The sequence below is a fragment of the Carex rostrata genome, chromosome 7 (genome assembly GCF_964058835.1).
Source record: "Carex rostrata chromosome 7, lpCarRost1.2, whole genome shotgun sequence".
NCBI classification, from domain to species: domain Eukaryota; kingdom Viridiplantae; phylum Streptophyta; class Magnoliopsida; order Poales; family Cyperaceae; genus Carex; species Carex rostrata.
In genome coordinates this window covers 13659616-13669155 of record NC_135924.1, presented here as the reverse complement: position 1 = coordinate 13669155, position 9540 = coordinate 13659616, and the positions used below count along the sequence as shown (strand labels likewise).

The 9540-nt window shown below is 36.4% G+C and overlaps 1 protein-coding gene and 1 long non-coding RNA gene across 2 annotated transcripts; both read left to right on the top strand.

The window, feature by feature from the left end:
• Nucleotides 1-2851: 2851 nt before the first annotated feature.
• LOC144557569 (uncharacterized) lies at nt 2852-4769 on the top strand. The gene is made up of 3 exons (XR_013512705.1): nt 2852-3106; nt 3249-3345; nt 3971-4769. It is a non-coding gene; the product is annotated as an uncharacterized LOC144557569 (long non-coding RNA).
• A 1851-nt stretch (nt 4770-6620) lies between these two features.
• Nucleotides 6621-9308, top strand: LOC144557190 (uncharacterized). Its single transcript, XM_078305721.1, has 3 exons — nt 6621-7358; nt 7398-9198; nt 9280-9308. The coding sequence occupies exons 1-3, from the start codon at nt 6621-6623 to the stop codon at nt 9306-9308; spliced, it is 2568 nt and encodes an 855-aa protein (XP_078161847.1).
• The last annotated feature ends 232 nt before the right edge of the window (nt 9309-9540 follow it).

The following is a 9540-nucleotide window of genomic DNA, read 5'->3' as shown; positions in this document are numbered from 1 at the left end:
ATTCAGAAAAGGCAATTTTATTTTCATGAACTCTTCACATGCATGGAAATATTTATCTATGCTCCGCTTGGAAAAAACAGAAATTCCAGTAACGTGATATTCGCGTGATGCAGAAGATAATTTAATATTTTATTATCTAGTACATCTCTTTTGATTTGATGAATTATCTGAAGCCAAAAAAATTAAATTTAATTATGTGCACATCTACGCACATTATTACCACAAATGTAATAATAGTTTTTATAGGTGCATATATACAAGATGCATTGAAATAAATAAGAAGATAAAATCTGAAATGTATGTCTTATTCTAAACGCTCATTTCTCAAATTAATTAATTGCATGAGATTCTTTTTATTTTAATTTTTTAGTTTTGGCAAAACAATGTTGTGTCCCAGATAACAAAGCATGCTCAATTATACCTTGGCAAAGATATATAATATATTTATATATCCGTGTGCCACATAAAATTGAAAAAAGAAAATAAAGAAAGATCTTGGAGAGAAACAAAACTAATCGCCTAACAGAACCTAGGCCTTATAAAGAATGCTCTTGCTTGGTTTCATCTCCCCTCATACTAATTATAATCATGGATGAACACATGGCCTTCATTGCCATGGTGGATGCTCACAGTTCGTTGTTGAATGACGCCTGCACACGTTGCCAATTTGCTTTTGAAACCCTGAAGGCCGAGTACAACACTCTCCAACAAGGGATTGTGGGCTCCAACGTGGCCTTCGACTTGGCCATGGTGAACTTCAAGCATGCGTATGAGCACTTCGACTTGGTATCCAAAAATGCTAGGCATTTCATCGATGCGAAGAGAATGGAACTTCAGCAGAGGCAGCACCTGTCAGGCCTCAATGCCAATCCAGTGCACCACACAGTAGCTGAGCCGGAACCTGTCAGGCCGGTTGTGGCTGATGTGTCAGAGGAGTACAACACAGCTGCACCTCAAGAGACGGTGGAACATAACACAGCTGCATCAAAGGAGACAGTGGAGCACAACTGATCAGATGTGCCTGAGCTTGATCCAAATAAGGAAGCTTGAATTAGTAAAAGTCTGAAAAAAGTCTGGTGCTGCAAGAATGTTCTGAAAAAAAACTGGTTCTGTGTTTATTTCTTGATTGAACTTTTTTCTTGTTTCTTAATTCCTGTTTTCTTGGGTTCTGTTGTTTATGTGGGATAAGCAATGGTGGCATACTGATACTGTTGTTATGTGGAGGTTATGGTTTCTTGAATCATGTTTTCTTGTTTCTTTGGAAGTTGGAACAGTGTAATAGGATTATATTGAATTAGCCGATTATGTGTGATCTTGCTGGTTGCAATAACAGGGAAACAAAATTCAGTTTAATTTGCTTCTTTGTCTTATTTCCATCTTGTAGTAGAGTTCTCACAGTAAACAATATCTCATGTTATTTTAAACTGATATAATGTTATTTTAGTGTTTTAGAGCGTTCTAAAGTAAATAATTAAGTGTTTCAAAATTGACAAACGAATATTGCTAATGCTTCTTTCGTGCAATGTTTTTTTTTTTCTTTCTTTTCAAGTGTACTGGTGATATCTTAACTGACACTATACCTTACTATGCAGTCTGCATAATGCAAGCAACTAAACCGACAATTTATATGCATCCTATATACAAACCGATATTTAAATAAATATTACTTGAAATATACATACATATATTCAGCTTATGTAAGAAAATATAATTGAAAATAAGAGTAGAACTCAAGTCTAAAACCCATTAAATCAACTTCAAATGACAAATCCAAACCGTTGAAACCCGCCTACCTTATGAGTGATGCGTCTACATGTGAAATTTTTAAATATTCAAATTAATTTATTAGAAAGTCAATCGGTCAAAATTAGAAAGTTAATAAATTAATTTTAATGCATTTATTTTTTGAACGTTTTTTAACCGCTTGACTTTATGTTAAATTAATTCAAATGTTTAAAATTTTTACATGTAGACGCATTACTCGTAAGATAGGCGGGTTTCAACGGTTCGGATTCATCATTTAAAGCTGATTTGATAGATTTTGTACTTGAGTTCACCAAAGACTTGGTGAACTCAAGAACATCCTAGTTCTACTCTTGAAAATAAATATTGAAGTTTAACTTGTTAATTTATTTATCACTAGTATGTTTTCTCCAGTTGTACTCGATTCGGTACAAGACGTGATCCTGTAATGTAAATCACTGGTAACCACCCATCACAGTGCTACTTAGTAATTAATTAGTATGTGAAACACTGACTGGAGTTCTGTTAGATTGTAGAATTTCAAGCCAAATGTACATTTAATTGTTTTGTTTGATCCTAGAATTTCAAGCCAAATTCACATTTAAATTTTTTTTGTTTCTTTTTATTTATTTTCTTTTCCCTACTTTTAGTTTTAAGTACATTCAAATTGTTACTGACCCACATTCAAACTGTTAGTAGTTCAGTTGGTGAGGTCTTGACAAAGTTACAGACTTACACTTTAACACCTGTTAATCAGCAATAAACTGAATTGAACATAAATGTTTCCAAAATTCAGACAAAAAAAAGTTTTACAGAACTAAAGAGCTGTTATAAATTGAAATACAACATCAGCAAGTAGTACATGAAATTGAATAATGCTAACTCTCACATATTGAAAAGAGCTGTTTTACTACAACACACACTACATGAAAAGAACAAAAAGATCGAAAAAGGAAAGTAGTCAAACTAAACACATTACAGCATCTCCATCGGCTTTCAAATAGAATTGCAAATCGCGCTGGCATCCGACGTGGCAATTTCATTTCCAATTTCACCGCTGCGGAGTCTGCTACAAATTTGCAAGCTTTCAAATACACTTTCAAATTGGGCGAGTCGCTCCATCTGTCGAATTTTCGTTCAAACTCTCTTCCCGTTGCTGCTGATCAGCCACATTAAAAAAATCTCCCCTCTTTCGTTCCCAGTTCACGGTTCCGCCCTCCCAGTTCCCCCTCCCTCCCCTATTTACCTCCCACCGCTCTTGCCCTCCCAGTTCCCTCTCCCTCCTGCTGAAGAGCTCCGCTTCCTCCCTCCCGCTGAAGAACTTCGCTTCCTCCGCTCTTGTCATGACGCATCATTTACTTGGGTCAGAAATTTGTTTAGTATTTCATCAAGCAGTTGTTCAGATCAAAATTTAGAATGTGATTGATTTCCTCATCAAATTGTCCGTCTGTTTAAGACAAATCCTAGATTGATCATAGCTAATCCTAATGTTTTCAAAACTGTAGTCGAGAGGGCTGACGAGTTAGGCATTGCTTGTCCATTTACCATCTTTTTCCGAAGCTTTGATTGCTGTCGCTAAGCCAACGCACCATAGATACAAAGGTAAATAATATGAGAAATATCGGGTTTTCACAGTAGGAGTAGCACTTTTAATTAGTAAATACCATTTGTTATTGAAAAAATCAGAGAATTCAGTGACCAGAAAAATCAGAGAAGGAGGTAGCACTTTTAATTAGTAAATACCCTTTGTTGGTTAAATTTTCTTATTACTTCTTTATAATTTTTTCAATTTGGCGCCTTATTGCAATAATATGTAAAGTGGTTATGGAATATTGGATTAATCAATTATGTTTAGAGGAGAAAATACAAGTGGTTATGGATTAATCCAAAAGGTTAAATATGGAATATTTGCATGCCATTGGATCTCAGGTATTGATTAATCCAAAAGGTTAAATATGGAAAATGTGGAATACATAAGTGATAAACCTGAGATCAGGGGAAAACCAAATGGTGATGTGTAGTAATGAAGCTACACTGATAAGATGTCAGGGATCAGCATAGTTATGGTAAATGTTTGTTCTTCCTATGGTTTTCAGCATCGGAGTTGGTTGAGGTTCTTGCTGTTGGTACCAAATAAGCCAGATCCTTTTTTCTGGTTTTATTTCAATTTTAAGCATTAAGTTATTTTCTCTATATCAAACTTATATTTTTTTATTTTTGTATTTAGGGAGTGCTTGGTCTACTAAGCATCCCAGCAATTCTGGTTCTCTCAATTGGATTGCTACTCAAGGAGGCTCTCTTTCTTAGCTGTTCTCTCAAACATGTACAATTATTTGGTCACTTAAATCAAGTTATGTCTTTGGAATTAGTCCAATGGTGCTCAATGGATGAATTTGTGTATCAGATGTATGACATCTTCATACTGTCTTCGTGTTTCCTCATGTTAATTGCATCTCCATACTATCTAATGCTAACTGCATTGTTAAATGCTTTATCTTTTATCCATATTTTCAGCTAAGACCTGATTCTGAACAAAATTAGAATATATGAACCCTTGAATTATGAACTCCTTTATGTATAATGAGCTAATAGTCATTTACGCATGTTTCTGTTTTCTTAGTGTTATAGATTTTGGATTTAGTCATTAATGTTGGTTTTGGAGATGTTCAGTTCTGGTGAAAGGAAGGAAAGGAAGGAAATTGATTTATATTTGATTTGATTTGTTTATTTACTTAACTACTGGTACTGTAGGATCAGTATGAGATGTTAAAGGAGAAGATGAATGGGTCTGCTAATTTTTGTTTAGAGATCAAATTGTTGTAATTTCCTAGTAATTAAGGTTTTGGATGTAATTTTTTATTCTCACTGTCACAAGAAATAACTGATCTTGTAGTAATGAGAGATATCAAACTTTTTATTTTAGATTTTCCAATATTATTTAATTATTTAATCTCCTCATGTTTCTATTGTTGGTTCTGAAGTTTGGTTGCCTTGGGTACGAAATTTTGGGGTGGATGCGTGTTCACTGATTTTAAGGGTAATTTGCACTATGGACCTCTCCACTGAAGAACGTATGGAGAGAGAGGGGATAGGAGAGAGACAGAGAGAGAGGGGGGTGGGGCTTGTGCTGGTCATGGAGAGAGAACAGAGAGAGAGAGAGAGAGAGAGAGTTGTTTTCTGAAGTGGTGAGGCGGACAAAGGAGAAGAATAATGAACGGAAGAAGAGAACAGAAACGCATGGAGAAGAAAGGAAGTGGTCAACCGAAAAAAAAAAATTTGCTGACGTGGCAGTCAAAATGAAATTAAATCTAATTTCATGGATGTAGAGTCGTTGCAATTAAAATCAATTGAAATTGCAATTATGCAGTTTGCAATTGCAAAGGCTTGCACCGATAGAGATGCTCTTACAGCAATAAAATCCTACAATCTAACCCTCATGGCCGGTATTTAATTACTAATCAAAGGAATGACAAACAACACTACAATTTAACCCTCATTATTCACACTTTTTTCATGGCAGAGAAAAGTATAACAGTTAGAGCCAGAAATAAAAAAAAATTATACTCATAGCCGCCTCTGCTACAGCCTACAGGGCTTGGCTATATCATTTAATTTAAAGGATTTTGGATTCAGTTCTTGCCTAGCCAAAAGTGTTACTGTGTTTCTGCTAAAGGGAAAGATTTCAGAAAGTTATGATATGGAGATAGATCAAAATCACATTCATGAGTACTCAAAAGCATCTGTTGATTGCTTCCCATCCTGACATAAGCTATCTCTGACATAAGGCTTAAACTAATTTCAGACAGATCAGAGTACAAAAAATTCTGCCTTAGTTTCTACATCAGGCATGCATGAGATCCTCCTCTTATATATGGTTATTGACAATTCATTGTTCAGTATTGGTCAGAGTCTCAGAATGCAAGCAATTATAAACACACAAATCATGCTTCATTGAAAATTTAATTTCAGGCGGCCTGCAAATATATATATATAATCCATGCTTCATTTCATAGACAGAAAAAATGCATGCTTGATTTCTATGAAGCGTTAACTGAAAGAGGTAATGATTAATGAACAGCGGAAAAAAGCTTGAAAGGTGAATTAAGATCCCCTAGCTGATTATTCCCGTGATTTTTATATATAAGAAAATGGAAAAATAAAATATTAAAAATAAGAATGAATCGGTGAAAATTTTAAAAACAAGAAGGAGTCCATGGCTTATGGCGTCCCTGAGGGACGCCATTTGAAACTCATATCCGTCGGAAAAAAAAAAAAAAAAATGAAAACCCAGGGACGCCATGCCATTTGTATTCCCAATGGGACGCCATGGCTTGGATGAGGTCCGACGGAAAAAAAAAAAATTGAAAAATGCTGGGACGCCATGCCATAGTTTGGCCCTTTGGGACGCCATGCAAATGTCCATTCCGTGAGAAAAAAAAAATTTCCATGCGGACTAACATAAAAAATTAAATAAAATAAAAGTTGGACGCCATGGCATATTACGACAACCATCGTCTCATAAAAAGATGCAGAGACATATGTTTCTCTCAGCTCGTTTCATTATCATTTCTAAAAACTGATGAGCTCTGAGATCTGTAAAAACTGATGAGCTCTGAGATCTGTCAGGTAATAATTTTTTAGTTAATTTATTTACAATACTGTTGAACTTATTTATTATTGTAAACAAAAAGTATTTACATTTTGTAATTTATATCTATTATGTAGGTTATTTTTTTTGGAAACAATCAATCATGGTTTTAGTAAATGTGTTTATCGGTGGTGAAATTCGATACGGTCCGAGGGGCGCGGAGTATAGTATTAGCCATCGGTATTCATTTCGTGCGACCGTTAATCAAAATTTTGACGATTTGAAAGGTATGATTTATGGTCATTTTGGATATTCCGAGAGTGAATACAATCTAATAATTTATGCTCGATGTAATGTTGGTACGCCAACTGGTCGTTATTATGAGGTTGTGGAACTTATTTGCAATGGTGGTTGGATGATAATTTTTGAGCAATTAATAAATTCCGGAAGAGAATACCGTGTCATTGATTTTTTCATTGAGTTTGTTCCAATTGTGGGCACAACGCAACTCCAGTTGAACTTTGATAGTATGGTACCTGAGACCCAGCCAGAACCTCATCAATCCCGGTATTGTGACCCACATGCGGGTTCCAGTCGGGTCCAACCCCATCAGAGAGAACATACACCGCCCCAAAATATTTATTCTGAACCTTTTCCAAATATGAATGAGTTTTCACCAGTCGTCCAAGCAGAGGTGAATTGGACACAATACGATAATCCTAACAATACACCTTATATGCCAACTTTTGTTGATCCTTGTCCCGATGATGACGACTTACCACAAAGTGATGATGAAAATGATCTAGACTATTGTGATGATGATGAATGTGATGATGATGATTCTGAAGATAATGTCTTGTTAGAGTCCCATACACCTGCTGTGCAGACTCAGTATTTTCCCATTTCTGGTCGTAGTGACCGTCACCCTGTAGCGAGTTTCAATGACACATCAGGATTTCGGGAAGCAGATGTAAGTTTTTTCGGTACAACCCCACGTTTTGATGATCAATCTCTTGCGGTGGAGCAAGTATTCTCGTCAAAAGTTGTTATGAATAGAACCATAAAGGAGTTCCACATACGCAAGAATATTGAAGTATTTTGGAAAGAAAGTAGCAAAACCAAAATTGTAGTTGAGTGCAAAGACACCAGGTGCAATTGGAGATTGTACGCCACGTCTTCTTATTTTGGAGCTCGGTGGACAATTAAAACATTAAATACACCGCATACATGCTGTGCCCCGACTAATCGTACTGATCATGCACAATTAACAGCCGCAGTGATTGCCAATGTTATAAGGGATGATATTAGAGAAGATATTACAAAAAGCATTAGTGACCTCAAATCGATAGTTCGTGCTCATTTCAAAGGAATTGTTCCCAAATATAACAGGTTATGGCGTGGCCGAGAGCTGGCAATTGAACAAATGTTTGGTAGTTGGAAGGACTCATATGCAATCCTGAGTCCACTTTTACAAGCAATAACAAGAGAAAATCCCGGGACAAAATGGACAGTTAGATCAGAACCCACCGCGAAAGAGACAGAGCGGTTGTTTAAGGCAGCAGCGTGGGCTTATGGTCCATGTATTGCGGCAGTGCCTCATCTGAGGCCTATCATTAGCATTGATGCATGCTTCCTGTCTGGTAGGTACAGGGGGAGATTGCTTATAGCTTGCGGTTATGATGCTGAGAATCAATTGCTACCTCTGGCTTTCGGATTGGTTCAGGAAGAGAGTTTCGAGAACTGGGGATGGTTCATGAGGTGGTTACGACAAGAGGTAATTGGTTTTGGGAGGTTCATGTGTGTTGTTTCAGATAGACACTTGGGAATAAGGAAGGTTTTTAAAGATAGACATGGTGGGTGGTGGGAGGATGGCGAAGAGTGTATTCAGACATTGTGTACACAGCACGTTGCTGAGAATTTAATGAAAAAGGTCCATGATAAAGATGTTTGTGATATATTTAAAATACTTGTCAGGAAAAGGAAGCCAAGAGCGTATGCAGAGTGGATGCAAATTCTACGTCTAAAATGTCCAGCAGCAATTCCGTACTTGGATAAAGTCGGTAAATACCGGGACAACGATGAAACTGAGGCCCCTAAACCATGGAGGGTATTTCAAACATTTGACAATGGTTCCCGTTGGGGGATTATGACAACTAATGGGTCTGAATCATTGAACAATGTGTTCCAGAGAAGTCGAAGACTACCGGTCGTCGCACTAGTTGAAGATACATTTTATAAACTAGTCGATTGGTTTAGGGAAAGGAAGCAGAAAGCTATGACTCGCATAAATGAGAGACATGAATGGTCAGCGCGGGTCGAAGCATTGTTGGTAAGACGCGGAAAACGTTGTCTTGCAATGACTGCCATATCTTATGGTGAGCCACGGGGCGAGTACGATGTCATGACCAAAAACGAAAAAGTTCATTGGTACGATGAGGTAACGGGACAGATTAAATTCATTGATACTGAAACCTTCAAATACACAGTTATCACGAGAGATGATAATAAAGTAGAATGCACATGTCGAAAACCGCAGTTGACAGGTATACCCTGTGCTCATGTACTAGCTGTTTGCCGGGAGAGGAATTTCAACGTAAACTGCTTTATTAACAACTATTATTCCATGAACAAGCTTCTCGAAACTTGGAGTGGTCAATTCCATGGGTTTAAAAATCAATCAGAATGGCCGAGATACACAGGACCAACTATTGTTCCTGATAAAGATTTAATCAGTAAGGGACGGAGAAGACACAATCGTATTAAAATGACTATGGACGAAATGCAAGGAAGGAGTTCAGGACACCAAGCCAGACGTTCTACTGTTGAAAGAAATGCAAGAAATGCAAGGAATGCAAGAGATGCAACAGGTTGTTTATACTCCAACAAATTTATTTCAATATATTATTTTTTAAAATTTGCACATTTTTATATTTTGCTATCATTTACAGGGGCATCTTCTAGTAGGAGCGGAAGATGAGGAATTGCAACGTAGACAAATTTATTATTGGATTGTATCGTATCAAAACTTAGACAAATTTATTATAATGTAATTTATCCTTTTTATTTATTATGGTGTTGTATCCTTTTTTTTTATTACTATTGTTCCTTTCTGCTGATGTGTTTTTGTAAGCTTTTCTTATTGGTCATTGATCAAAATCAATGCATGATTACATTTTTGATGCTGGTACGTGTCAATGCATTTATGATTG